A 14,827-nucleotide genomic window follows, 5' to 3' on the forward strand; every position below is an offset into this window, starting at 1 on the left:
GCACATATGCACCTTATCTATTATAAAATAGGTTATCTGTAATATATTATATGTATGTATCAGGTGGTTAAAAAGTGTTGTGAAGTACTGTGGAGACAAATCAAGATAAAAGGATACAGAGAATGACCAGGTATACCAGGGGGATATTTGTATTTTAGACTTGTCAGGCCCGTCTGAGAAAGAATTATTTGAGAGACCTAAAAGAAAGAAGTAAGAGAGTAAGTTCTACCAACATAGCAAGGAGAAGAGGTTTTTAGAGAAAATAAGAGCTAAGGCCTTAAGGACAGTTTGGTGATTTGGGAGGATCAGTATGATTAAGTACAGTGAACAAGGTTTTAACTTGGTTTGGATTTTATTTCCTACATTCTGCAGATCTAAAAATTAGTATGTTCCTTCACCTGAGGAAAATTTTTCTCTTATGTCTTTGAATATTCTCTTCAAAGTTTAATGTTCTGTCTTTCTGAAAGTAGCACTTGTACTGATACTGTGGATGCTATATCTTATTGAATTTTTTAAATTTTGAGAACAGTTCTTTAGAGAGTATTCTTTACAGTTGTTTTTAAAGGAGTTCTCTGAAATATCTTCAGTCAGTTTTGTATGCTTAACTTGTTCTCTCTTGTGCATTTGTTTCTGTCTTACTAATTTATGAATAAAGAAGTAAGTTAGCTAATACAGGTATCTGTTATAGATTTCCTTCACTATCATATAGGTTGGTTTTGTTTTCTAACAAGTTTCTCCCGTGAATGAGAAAGCTGGAAGCACTGTGGATAGGGTTTATACTGCCATCTTTAGTTTTCTTTATATATCATTACAATATAGACGCAATACCTTACCAAGTATCCTAGTAAAGAAGACCTTTACTCTCGATGTCAACTCTCACACCAAGAACCTCTCTAGAAATATTATTCAGTTTCTATATAATACAGTTCTCGGGTTTTAATCTGACAAGATCTAAAGAAAGATAATTCTCAATTCAGCACACATGATTCCCACAGAAAAAGCCTTCAGCTAGTATGTAAAAGTTCTGAAACGTGGATATTTTTGCTGTATCGTTCAGTGATGTACCCTAAGTGCCTGGATCAATGCTTGGTACATAAGCACTGAATTTTAGTTCCTCCTCCTTTCATTTTGGGCTCCAGGACATTGCTTTCTTGGTGGTTCAGATACATGTTTAAAAGGATTATTGTTAAAATTTGTCCAGCATTTCTGTATGTTTTGTGTAGAAAGCTTTTTAAGTCAACTAGTCTTCCTTATAAATATTAATAGAAGTCTTTTAAAATTATAATTTCACACAAAAAGATGTTGATATTTCAGGTTTTTATTCTTAGCAGAAGTGGCATTGCCAGGCTTTTAAAGTTAAAATTTTTCCTGTTTATTATCAGCATTATGGAAACTTATTTTTCTTATTAATTTCTGTATATCATTTATTCTGTATAACCTTATTTAGAGCTCTTTAAAAATGGGAAAAAAATGTCTAGAATATAATAATTATATGGACACTGAGAACTACCTGTTTTGATATATTTTTAAGGTATGATTTTGTCTTTTTAGCTTAGATTTTTAAGAACTGAAAACACTGCATTGATGAATTAAATATTTTAAATCCAGTAGGATAGATGCTAATAAAATATGGAATTATATTACAGGTGAAAGCTGAGAAAGACCCAGAACTAGGAAAGGAAAGGTATGTTTCTTTAAGTTTGCTAACATTTTTTATAAGTTAATTACTGAATTTTATTTCTATATTTTATGGTAATTGTTTACTTATAACAAAAGTTTATCTTTCATGATAATTTTGTGTGTATATAAGTGTTTTCAGGGTGTTTTTTGTTTTGTTTGGGGATTTTAGGGGGCTATGTTTGACTTTGGGGCTTTTTGTTACTATTGTTTCTGGTCTCTCTCAGATATTTACTGAATTCTTTTTTTTTTTTTTAAGGAAAAGAGAATGTATACACACAGTTTGTATTAAATATATAAATTTGAATTCTTTATAAAATGTTTTGCTAAGACTTGAACAATTCAACTGTGTTATCACCATTTGCTAGACTTTTCTATTCCAAAATAGTTAGGCACAGTAGTAAATTTTCAATTTTTTGTAGAACCCTTTGAAAGTTCATTGGTTTTTAAAACGAAAAAGATACGATTTAGTTTGTATTTTGGTATAAAACAAAATAATATGTACACTGCTTTATATTTTCAGAGGTTGAAAGTTTGTTCTTCAGAGTCTATACAAACTAGTAACTCACCACTTTTTTGGACCACATATGGTATAACCTCTGCTTAGTGACTTTCTCATCCTGATGAATATCATACTCATTACCACCTTAGTCCCACCAATGAATAAACCCCTCTTTTACTGCTCATCACTGAGAATCACTCATTGAGAATTCTTTTCCCTTTTATAGTAAGGAGTTTACCCTTATTTCTTAGTCAGTTGTAATAAGAGCTTATCGATTTGAAGGAGGAGTTTGAGTGTTTAAATATGGCAAGTTTATCTTATTTGATACACTGCCTAATTATAAGATGACTAAAAAACAGAATGTCTTACAAGTTTTTGTCTCAATTTTTATAAAATGAGACTTTAAAATGATAAAGCTGATTATAAGTACATTAAAATATACTGGTAACTTTAAGCAATAGATTTGCTATATGTGTTCACACAGACTTTTTTAAGTTGCACATCATTGTACCAGTTATATTTACATGCCTAAGAAGTAGAAACCAATAGCAGAGTTTGCTATAAAAGCCTACAAAGGGCTGAATAAATAACAGTGCCACATGTGGTAGTATAAATAGACCTGCAGTTTGGGCACAGTAATTGGCTGCTAAGTAAGTAGGCTCTTCCAAAAATCCACTTTATATATTTCATTTGACAGTTTCTTTCATGTGTGAAAGAATAGTTATTACATGTGTTTTGGTCATTTTCTCTTTCATTGTTTTGACTTTTAAAATCAGATGTATCTTAATTTACAGATAGTTGTCTAAGCTTATAACAAGAGTTTTTAAAGTTCTAGCACTAATATTTTTTTAATTTCCATTTTGCAGTCATTTTCTGATACATATGACATTAGAGAAAAAAGACATGGGAAGTTGCTGAATACTTCGCATTTCTTTTTTCTCTCTCTTTTTTATTCACATTTCTTTATTGGAGTGATCCTGAGAAAATACTGGTGCTTGTTATATTTTTTTTGTTAAAGCACTTATGGATGCTAATTCATTAATATGATCTTGTTTATAATTAATGTAAAGTGTTTCCTTCTCACATGGATATATTAATAATTTAATAAAATTCTGCATTTTGCCTGTTCTAACTGCCCCCCATGTCAGCATTATTTATCATGTGATTAAGACTGCAAACAAGGGTGCAAAATGAAGTGTTTGCAAGTTCATTAATAATGTTGGGAAAAACTCAGTGACTATAACTAATCTTCAGTGTTATGTCTCATTCTAAAGTTTCTTGGAAGTGTGATGTTGTTCAGTCGCTAAGTCGTGTCTGACTCTTTGCGACCCAATGGACTGCAGCACGTCAAGCTTCCCTGTCCTCTACTGTTTCTCCTGGAGTTTGCTCAAACTCATGTCCATTGAATTAGTGATGCTGTCCAACCATCTCATCCACTATCAACCCCTTCTCCCGCCCTCAATCTTTCCCAGCATCAGGGTCTTTTCCAGTGAGTCAGCTCCTCCCATCAGGTGGCTAAAGTATTGGAGACTTCAGCATCAGTCCTTCCAATGAATATTGAGGATTGATTCCCTTTAGGATTGACTGATTTGAGCTCCTTGCTATCCGAGGGACTCTCTAAAGTCTTCTCCAGCATCACAATTTGAAAGCATCAGTTCTTCAGCACTCAGCCTTCTTTGTGGTCCAACTCGCACATCATACATGGCTACTGGAAAAACCATCGCTTTGTCTATATGGACCTTTGTCAGCAAACTGATGTCTCTACTTTTTAATATGCTGTCTAGGTTTGTCATAGCTTTTCTTCCAAGGAGCAAGCAATCCATTTAATTACATGGATGCAGTCACCATCCACAGTGATTTTGGAGCCCAGGAAAATAAAATCTGTCACTGGTTCCACTTTTTCCCTGATCTATTTGCCATGAAGTAATGGGACCCGATGCCATGGTCTTCATTTTTTGAATGTTGAGTTTCAAGGCATCTTTTTCATTTTTCCACCTTTACCAAGAAGCTCTTTAGTTCCTCTTCACTTTGTGCCATTACAGTGGTATTATCTGCATATCTGAGGTTGTTGATACTTCTCCTGGCAGTCTTGGTTCAAGCTTGTGATTCATCCAGCCCAGCATTTTGTATGACGTACTCTGCATATAAGTTAAAGAGACAGGGTAATAATATATAGCTTTGACTTACTCCTTTCCCAGTTTTGAACCACTCTGTTGTTCTGTTTCTGGTCTGTTACTTCTTGACCTGCATACAGGTTTCTCACAAGGCAGGTATGGTGGATGAAGTAGATGTTTTTCTGGAACTCGCTTGCTTTTTTGATGATCTAAAGGATGTTGGCAATTTGATCTCTGGTTCCTCTGCCTTTTCTAAATCCAGCTTGAACATCTAGAAGTCCTTGGTTCACGTATTGTTGAAAACTCGCTTGGAGAATTTTGGACATTACTTTGCTAGCATGTGAGATGAGTGCACTTGTGCGGTAGTTTGAATATTCTTTGGCATTGCCTTTCTTTGGGGTTGTAATGAAAACTGACCTTTTCCAGTCCTGTGGCCACTGCTGAGTTTTTCAAATGTGCTGGCATATTGAGTGCAGCACTTTATCAGCACCATGTTTAAGAATTTGAAATAGATCAGCTGAAATTCCATCACCTCCACGAGCTTTGTTTGTAGTGATGCTTCCTAAGGCCCACTTGACTTTCACACCCCAGGATGTCTGGCTCTAAGTGAGTGACCACACCATCATGGTTATCTGAATCATTAAGACCTTTTTTGTACAGTTCTTCTGTGTATTCTTGCCACTTCTTAATTTCTTCTGCTTCTGTTAGGTCCTTACAGTTTCTGTCCTTTATTGTGCAAACATGGAAAGTATGTGTATGGTGTTAGTCTTTGGTCTCATGGCCAGCTTTTATTGTATACCTTCTCTGAAGGTTTTGAAACCCTGATGTTATGGTGGGATGGGGTTAGGACCGGGGTGGGGAAATCAGAGACTTCTGTACTGAATCCTGCCTTCCTGAAGTCCTTTTTTGGTCTAGTTTCCAGAATATGATTTTGTTTTCTTTGATCTTTTAAGAGACTGATTTTTTGACTCTGGTGTTAATAATTTCACTTATTAAACTTCTCAAACTGACTCTCCAAGCTAACTTGGTGAACACTGAAGCTTTTTCCGTATTAGCCAGAAAACTAGATACTATTTGAATCCTATGAAGAAAGCAGTATAGTTTTAAAAGACTGACACACAAGAACAAATATAGAATTAAGCTATTTTCCCAAGTAGGCTCATACCATCTGTCCGAAGTGTAGACCTACATAGTGATTCATTATGTTAAAAAGATAATAGCTTTTTAAATGTATTGACAAAATTTAAATATGGTAAACAGGAAGGACTTGCTATATCCTAGAGCCAGGAATCAAAATCACCATTTTTCTCTTTCTAAAGCCCGATAAATTGGTAGTTTCATATAGCCCTAACTTACTTGTAAAGCCTTTAGGTTTAATGTGCAGTTCTGTAATGAGGCAGGAATTTGAATTTAATCATTATTGGAAATCAGTCTCTTAAAAATGAAACTTAAAAATGAAGTTATAAATTTATAATTTAAAAATGAAAACTCACCTTTTGAGAAATAATATTAACATGACTGCTTTAATTGAATATCACAACTTTTTCTTACCTATATCATATTTGTGCTTGGCAACAAGTTTTTTCTTGACTTGTGTTAAGAATTTGGGACATCAAAAATCAGCCATTTTATATTTTAATATAAGGGATGTGAATTATTTCAAATAAAAGTCTTTAAATCTTTTCAGCATATAAAGGGTAGCTTATACAGATGAATAGAATATTATTTGATTAAGGTCTATGGTTACTGACTTTTTAACTTAAATAAATTCTTGAAACTCTTTGCCTTAACAGCTTTCCTATTCAAGAGGTGTTTCTCTGATCTCTTAGAAAAGTTTTCTCCTTTGGAATTTTAAGTTTACCATCTTTGAGGGAGGGAGATATTGTTTATTGGCTCATATGATTAGACCCTAATGCGATAGCAGTTTTTCCAAACTTCTGAAATATTATTAATGTCTCAGGGCACAGATAATACATCATCTTGCGGTAACTGAAGAGTAGTATATCTTTAATTATTCTATAACTGGAAAGATTTAACATCTTTCTAATTGTGATATAGTAAAGGCACCTACATACTTTATAATAAGACTACATGTTTATGTAAAGGTGAGCCTATCAGCTTTGCCACTAACTTTAAATTTCTGACAAGAATATTTAAAAAATATTTCCCAAGAAAGTTTTCTTGTAAGTATTACTAATAAATACAGTTCTTGGGAAATTAAAAGCAAATCTGTTTCACATCCTAGAGAAAGAGGTGACATATTAAGAGTGTGAACTTGCACTTTCTGTTTATGTTCCTTTTTGGTAAGGCTAACTTAGAGAATTGTACATTTTAAAACATAAGTCATTAGTTTTATGAACCATGAACATATTTTACTGTTGGGAAGATAGGATCTAATAATAATTCGCAATGTCTTGAATTCATATTCAACCTTCTAATATCAGGGGCCAACTTGACACAGAAGGAGAAAAAATGGTTATAACTTACGTGGGTAAAAGGTTCATACCAGTGGTCATAATATTGCCATTATTTCATTGAGCTAAAAAGAAATCATTAGTGCAGTGGAGGCTCTTTTTAAAATTTTATGTTATCTATATATTTACATCAAAACTTCTTAACCATTTTAATGTTGATTGACTGGATTTCCCAGTGCTAATCGCTATTGCATTAGGAAGTCTTAACAGTTAGCATCAGCAGGGTTATTTATGATGGTTGAATTCTCATCATAGTTTGATTTTTGTTTGTGTTTTTGTTTGTATTCTTTTTGTTTTTAACTACTTTTAGCCCTGACTTGAAAAACAGTCCAGTTGATGAAAGTGAGGTGCAAACAGCAGCTGATAGTCCCTCTATTAAACCTAGTGAGGTTGAAGAAGAATCTGTTCCCAACGTTCAAACAGGAACTTTTATACAGCAGAAAGAGCCTTTTGAGGAAGAACCAGAAAAAACACTATGTGTCTCTGATTTTGCTCTTGAAACATTTGAAGTTGAAACTCAAGGAGAGGAGGTCAAAGTGGAAATTCCTATTGTAGCATCCACGTCGGCCAGTATTGACTTACTTACTGAAAATGTAGGGGACTCTGTTTTAAATCAGCAGGTGTATACCGGTGACTTTGAGAAGGAAGAGACAGAAATTATTAACCCGGAAACAGAGTTATCAACATCTGATAATATATTTATAGAAGAAAGGAACATCAAAGGAATTCTAGAAGACTCTCCATCTGAAGCAGATTTCTTTTCTGGGATTACACAGTCTGTGATAGAAGCTGTAGCTGAAGTAGACAAACACGAAACTGTTTCAGAAATAGTACCATCTACTTGTGTTGTGGCCTTAGTACCTGGAATTTCCACTGGGGATGAGCAGGCAGAAAGCACAAAGGGAATTTCTGAAAAAACTAACATGGATGAGAAGGAGGAGAATGAATTAAATACTAAGGAAGCCAGAATGGATCTGAAAATGGGAAGAGAGAAGGCTGAGAAGAATGATAGGATGGTTACAGAGAAGCTGGATAAGGTTGTAGCTGCAGTGAAAGAAAAACCTGCAGAAAACTCAGTGACCAAGGCATGTCCAAATAAAACAGTGGTTCAGGCCAGTAAGTCTGATGAAACTAGTAAAATTAGTATGCTGGTTGCATCAAATGCATCTAGCAGTAAATCAGGCATCAAGGCTGATGTGGTCTCTTCTACAAAGGCAAAAGCTACAGCTTCAAAATCTGAAAACCAGAAAAGTTTTCTAAAATCTGTACTCAGAGATCAAATAAATGCTGAAAAGAGACTTTCAGCCAAGGAATCAGGTCTACTTAAACCTACAAGTGCCAGGTCAGGCTTGGCTGAAAACAGCAGTAAATTAAAACCCATTCAGAGCGGTGTTACCAGAGGAAGCAGTGGAAGGATCTCGGCCCTGCAAGGCAAAGATTCTAAATTGGATTACAGGGATGTTACAAAACAGCCTCAGGAAACAGAGGCTAAACCTTCCGTCATGAAACGGGATGACAGCAACAATAAGGTGAGGAGGGTAGGAAGAATGGCTAAGTGTCTTTGAAGTGATTAGTCTCTCTATTGTAGCTAAGGAGTAAGGGATGTAATTCTGTTTTATACTTTCATCTCCTTACTCCTTTTGCCCCCAAGCTCCCTTTTCCCTTTCTTAAATGACTCCATTGATTTAAGCCAGTAGACACTTACAATAATAAGCTCAAATTTGTGATTTATTAACATGTGAAAGCATTATTTGGATAAAATATGGTCAGTAATAAAACTTTGCATTTAAAAAAAAATTCTGCAGTGAATCTCCTGCAGTGATTTAACACCCTGCTTCTGAAAATGGAAAACTCTTTTCTCTTTTAAATTGAAGCTTCATTTATCAACTTACTGATAGACATTGTAGCTATTGAGAAGAAAAGATCAGTAAAACTGAATTTAACTACAGTTTATAGAGATGATGCCTGTACTGTTAAATGATTGTTGACTTCACTTGGAATACCTATTAAATATTTGTATAATTGAATGTGTTTGGGTAATGTTCGCTTTCTGCATTCTTTTTTTTTTGTTTTAAAAGACATTGATAATCTAGTTGTAAATTCTGTTTTTCTGTGTTTCTTATTTAATATTTCAGACTTTGACAGGGCAAAACACTAAGAATCCTAAAAACACCACTGGTAGAAGTTCAAAATCCAAAGAGGTAAGAAACAGTCCACTAATATGAACCCATCTGTTCCATCATTCTGTAAGAGTTCGTCTACCTTGTAACTTGTGTCTCTCCTATAATAATTAGCTTGATATAGAGCAAGGGACAGGAATGAGATGTTTTATTTTTGACCTTACTACCAGTTTGTTTTCTGACCTTGAGCTAAGCTAAATAGTTTGTGTTCTTAGTGTGGGGCAAAAAGTTATACAATGATGGAAAGGGAATTAGAAAGGGAGACACTGCCAGTCTTCTCTCAGTAGGAATAGGTTATAATACAGAATAAAATCTTGTGTGTAAAGGAGATTGACTTTTGACTGGAGTCCTCTTCAATTTGTGGTCCTTTTGGTATAGCTCAATTTACCCTAACTAGATGGGCTCTAAGATTTACTTTCTGGTTACTGACGTCTACTGCCAAATAAACATACTATAATTTTTATTTGCTGCTGCTGCTGCTAAGTCGCTTCAGTCGTGTCCGACTCTGTGCAACCCCATAGACGGCAGCCCACCAGGCTCCCCCATCCCTGGGATTCTCCAGGCAAGAACACTGGAGTGGGTTGCCATTTCCTTCTCCAATGCATGAAAGTGAAAAGTGAAAGTGAAGTCGCTCAATCATGTCCGACTCTTCGCGACCCCATGGACTGTAGCCCATCAGGCTCCTCCATCCATGGGATTTTCCAGGCAAGAGTACTGGAGTCGGTTGCCATTGCCTTCTCCGATAATTTTTATTTAGCTGTTTGGTATTTTAGGTTTCTGTTACTCATAGATTATTTTTTCAATTATTTTACTTTTTTCTTCTGGTAGGGAATAAATTTGAGCCTATTTTATTAGGGCAAGGAGAAATGTTACCGGTTTAAAAAGCCAGAAGTAAGGATTATGGTTCGTTTCATGGCTTAATAAATTGTACGATTGCTTACAGATTCCCCCTCCTGCCCCCAAATTAATGGGGTATGTATTCTAATGCCATTATTGTTTGCTAGTAATTGACCATTGATAGCATACTAAATGCTAGGAGGCCTGCCAGGAATTTATTTTCTTTAGTATTGGCACCATTTTTCAATAACTGGTTTTTTTTTTTTTTAGTTTTTTTTTTAACGTGTAGTTATATTTATCATTAAGTCTTAGTAATAAGTTTTCCATGTAACTTTCTCAAAACATAAACCTTATATAGGCATACCTTAGAGATATTACAAGTTTGGTTCCAGACTGCCATAATAAAGTGAATATCACAATTAAAGGGAGTCACATGAATTTTTTGGTTTTCCAGTGCATGTAAGTTATGTTTGTCCTGTCCTGTACTCTGTTAAGTGTGCAGTAGCATTATGTCTTAAGAAAATGTACATACCTTAATTTTAAAATACCTTATTGCCAAAAAACGCTATCATCTGAGCCTTCAGTAACTCTTAATCTTTTTGTAAATAGAAGCATCAAAGAGCACTAACTAGAGATCATCATAACAAATATAATAATGATGAAAAAGTTTGAATAATGTGAGAATTACTGAAATGTGACAGAGACATGAAGTTAGCAGATGCTGTTGAAAAAGTGGCGCCAGTAGACTTGCTTATCACAGGGTTTTCACGAATCTTCAGCTTGTAAAAAATGTATCTGCAAAGTACAATAAAGCAAACTATGCCTGTATCTTAATATTGCATATCTTAAAATATGTGTTATATGTGTAAATTCATCAGTGGAACAATCTAGTTAGCTGTTAGCTTTCTAGTTTTCATTTGAAGTGCTTTTAGTAGGCTATGAAGTCTCCAAAACTCTTGCTAGATATCATTTAACATATGGAAGCTGTAAGCTTTTACATTATATTGTTTGATAAGTACTGTAAATGCAGTAATTTTGTGCATCATATTTTAAAACTCATACATCATTTGGGAAATAATTGTAATCTTACTGAAATTGAATTGATATTGTTAGGATTTGCCTTTGGCATTGTTTACTCTTTGGCTTTTTGGGGCTTTGAAAAATAATTTCAGCTTTAGGAATTATCTCTATGCTGAAATTCTCATACCGTCTCTTGAAATTCTCACAAATGATAGATACGTTATGCACATTTATTGAAACTATCTGGGACCTAGCCAGTTATCAGCAGTTGTTCACAGTTCTGATTTTTAAAAAATTTTTCCAACAGGAACCCTTATTTCCATTTAATTTGGATGAATTTGTTACTGTGGATGAGGTTATAGAAGAAGTAAATCCTTTTCAAGTCAAGCAGAATCCACTGAAGGGAAAAAGGAAAGAAGCTCTCAAAAATACCCCTTCCTCTGAACTGAACTTGAAGAAGAAGAAGGGAAAGATCTCTGCTCCTCGTGTGGTTGAGGGAGAGTTATCTTTTGTAACATTGGATGAGATTGGGGAAGAGGAAGATGCAGCTGCACAGCTAGCACAAGCTCTAGTCACTGTGGATGAAGTAGTTGATGAAGATGACATAAATGTGGAAGACATGGTTAAAAATTCAAACTCACTTCTTACATTAGATGAGTTAATTGATCAAGATGATTGCATTTCTCACAGTGAAACTAAAGATGTTACTGTGCTGTCCGTGGCTGAAGAGCAAGATCTTCTCAAACAGGAACGCTTGGTAACTGTGGATGAAATTGGGGAAGTAGAAGAGCTACCTTTAAATGAGTCGGCAGATATCAGTTTTGCTGCTTTAAATACTAAACTGGATGAGGGAAATACTGGAAGGGATTCTATTGGGTTCATTTCTTCTCAGATGCCTGAAGACCCTTCTACTTTAGTTACTGTAGATGAAATACAGGATGACAGCAGTGATCTGCATTTAGTGACTTTAGATGAAGTAACTGAAGAGGATGAAGACTCTCTGGCAGATTTTAACAACCTTAAAGAAGAGCTTAATTTTGTTACTGTTGATGAAGTTGGAGAGGAAGAAGATGGAGACAATGATTTAAAAATTGAGTTAACACAGAGGAAAAGTGACCATCCCACTGATAAGAGAGGTGATAGAAAAAAGAGAACTGTGGACAAAAAGAAGACAAAACTTGAAGCTTTGTCTCAAGTGGGCCCAGTAAATGAGAATGTTACAGAAGAAAATCCGAAAACCATGATTGAAAGACGTTCAGCAGGTAGATACTTAGAAGTGGTAATTTTTGTTTTATGAGAGGACTACGTTTAAAATTTTTAAAATACATTTTATAGTATTACCAATAACATCATTGTAACAAACAGATAGTTGTGGCCAAGTGATATTTTCCAAAGAAATATGTTCAAGATTCACAAAGTTCTCTTAGTTCGGATCTTACACCTAAGTTACTGTATCTCAAGAAAAAAATAACAAGAACAGAAGGCAAACTAGGGTACCCAGATTAGAATTGGAATTACAGTGTTATATTTGTATTATTGAGAATAATACAGCTTTTGATAAGTAGAAGGCTGTTTATATCTGACTGCCTTGTAGTTTTTGCTTAGACCTAGAATTTAGGAAAATTTGTGAAGGTCCCATTTCACTTTTAAGTAATATTTTGATGGTATACAATGATAGGTCAGTTCACTTTTAGTACTTTAGGGAGAGCAAGATAATTTCCAATACAGAAATCTTGAGTAATTTAACCATACTAAGAGTAAAAAATACTAGAAAGATTCAGCAGACTTGTGGAACAAAATAGAAAAAAACGTGTGTAGGTTCTTTAAGAAAAGCAGGTAGGAAAGTGTAGTTTTGGTCAAGATAAATGGGAAAATAAAAGGAGAATGCTTAAACCAATGCTGAATGTTTTAAAATAGAATTCTCCTATTTTTTATTAGAAATAGGTTTCCTTTCCAAATTTGTATAATACTGTATTTTTTGCAAAGAAGTATTAAAGTTGTCATTCAGAATTGAAAGTAATTTAAACATTGTTACTGTTATAATGAATTAGACTTTCTCTTTAAAGCTACAGTGCCAACCAAGAGAGTGAGAATTGGAAAAATGCCACCATCAGAAAAAGCTGTTACAGTGGAACCAGCGAAAGATGAAGAGGCCTTCCAAATTAGTGAAGGTAAAGTAAGATTAATTGAAGTAGGGGAGAGAGTAACATGACATGAGGTAGTGGTTAAAGTTCCAAAGATCTACTAAGAAAAGTGTCAAAAAAGATTGAACAGGGCAAGGGATGAGAGTGAGGGGAGGCAGCCTATTAATAATTAGATCTGGGTAAAGGTTTTTATCTTTGCCATTATAGAGATTATTGGAGTGGGATAATAGAATAATAAGCGATCCTGTTGTAATTTGTTACTAATTTTCATGGAAGTGATCCATGAAAGGTTATTCTGACCATGTTGCAGCATCAAGTAGGGATCGTTTACTAGCTAACTCTTACTTGGGGACAAGGTTCCTCGCTTTGTGGATGCCGGCAAGCAGCCAGCCAATGAATTAAATAAGGTGTCTTAATAACATTAATATAATTTATGTTGAAACAAATAGGAAACAGTGTCTAGAATACTCCAGTTACTTAACAGGTATTTGTTACTATGTATGTTACGTGTGTTAGTCCCTTCAGTCATGTCTGACTCTGTGACCCCATGGACTGTAGCCTGCCAGGGTCCTCTGTCCATGGGATTCTCCAGGCAAGAATACTGCAGTGGGTTGCCATGCCCTTCTCCAGTGTCTGTTATATTCATAGGAAAATGTTAAATTCCTTGTACCATTCTCTTTGCAGCATCCTCATTGCCCTCTTGGTTTTGTATCCCATGTTCTCTAAGGAAAAATTAGCAACTGTGATGCAGTCCAAGCTCATTGACCTAGCTCTCAACTGGGTCCTCAGTGCTGTTCCACAATTTATTTAGGCCATTTCCTAACCAGGTGTAATAAAAACTTGAAACCCCTCTGCTTTTTGTCAAACTGGATAAAGTTTTTTTCTTTTTAGTCTTATTTGACCTGTCTGTATCATTTGTTACTGTTGATCATGTGTTCTTTCTTGATGCTCTCTCTCTTGGCTAAGTGGGTACTCTTCCTTTGTCTATTCTTCTCCATTAACCTCTCCTTGATACCAAGCCATAGTCAGTGGTTTTGTTGTTGTTTAGTTGTTCTGCTACTGCTAAGTCACCTCAGTCGTGTCCGACTCTGTGCGACCCCATAGACGGAAGCCCACCAGGCTCCCCTGTCCCTGGGATTCTCCAGGCAAGAACACTGGAGTGGGTTGCCATTTCCTTCTCCAATGCATGAAAGTGAAAAGTGAAAGTGAAGTCGCTCAGTCGTGTCAGACTCTTAGCGACCCCATGGACTGGAGCCTACCAGGCTCCTCCATCCATGGGACTTTCCAGGCAAGAGTACTGGATTGGGGTGCCATTGCCTTCTCCGGTTTAGTTGTTCAGTCGTGTCCAATTCTTGCGGTCTGCCAGGCGCCTCTGTCCACAGGATTTCTCAGGCCAGGTTACTGGAGTGAGTTGCCATTTCCTTCTCCAGGGGATCTTCCCAACCCAGGGGTTAAACGGTGTCTCCTGCATTGCAGGCAGATTGTTTACCACTGAGCCACCAGGGAAGCCTGTCAGTGGTTTTACTCACTGACAAATGCTTTTAGCAAGATTTCATCAGAGCTTTCCCCCCCTCAGGATTTCTGTTGTGATGCAGCAGTTTCAGCTATCAGCTTGCTTAGTACTGCCTCATTTCCACAGAAAAATTAAGAAAGGATCACTTCTTTACTGCTTTTGTAACCATTTATTTTCATTATTGGGCAATATGTTTGATGAAGAACCTAGCTTAAGAAAGTCATTTCTTAAACAATTTTAAATTTAAAATATTTGTTTTAATCTTTTAATTATGTAACTATATATATTAATAATACATGTTATTGTTGTTTTTATTATTAGATAAAGGTGCCTTTGGAATGGTAGGAGCAAGTGTGTTTGAGAAAG

General features: G+C 35.4%; 1 protein-coding gene across 21 annotated transcripts in view; it reads left to right on the forward strand.

Annotated features, from left to right (window-relative positions):
• Window positions 1-14,827, forward strand: part of ZNF638 (zinc finger protein 638) — a 144,985-nt gene that overhangs the window by 120,270 nt on the left and 9,888 nt on the right. For all 21 annotated transcript variants that reach the window (XR_014082153.1, XM_081590369.1, XM_081590370.1 and 18 more), the window contains 5 exons: window positions 1,647-1,684; window positions 7,078-8,296; window positions 8,903-8,968; window positions 11,112-12,066; window positions 12,871-12,975. Coding sequence is in view for 20 of the 21 variants with exons in the window: in XM_081590369.1 (XP_081446495.1) it covers window positions 1,647-1,684; window positions 7,078-8,296; window positions 8,903-8,968; window positions 11,112-12,066; window positions 12,871-12,975 (2,383 nt within the window). In the remaining variant the exon portion in view is untranslated. The remainder of the gene's footprint in view (window positions 1-1,646; window positions 1,685-7,077; window positions 8,297-8,902; window positions 8,969-11,111; window positions 12,067-12,870; window positions 12,976-14,827) is intronic.

The sequence above is a fragment of the Giraffa tippelskirchi genome, chromosome 4 (genome assembly GCF_054371585.1).
Source record: "Giraffa tippelskirchi isolate mGirTip1 chromosome 4, T2T-mGirTip1v1.2.pri, whole genome shotgun sequence".
NCBI lineage: Eukaryota > Metazoa > Chordata > Mammalia > Artiodactyla > Giraffidae > Giraffa > Giraffa tippelskirchi.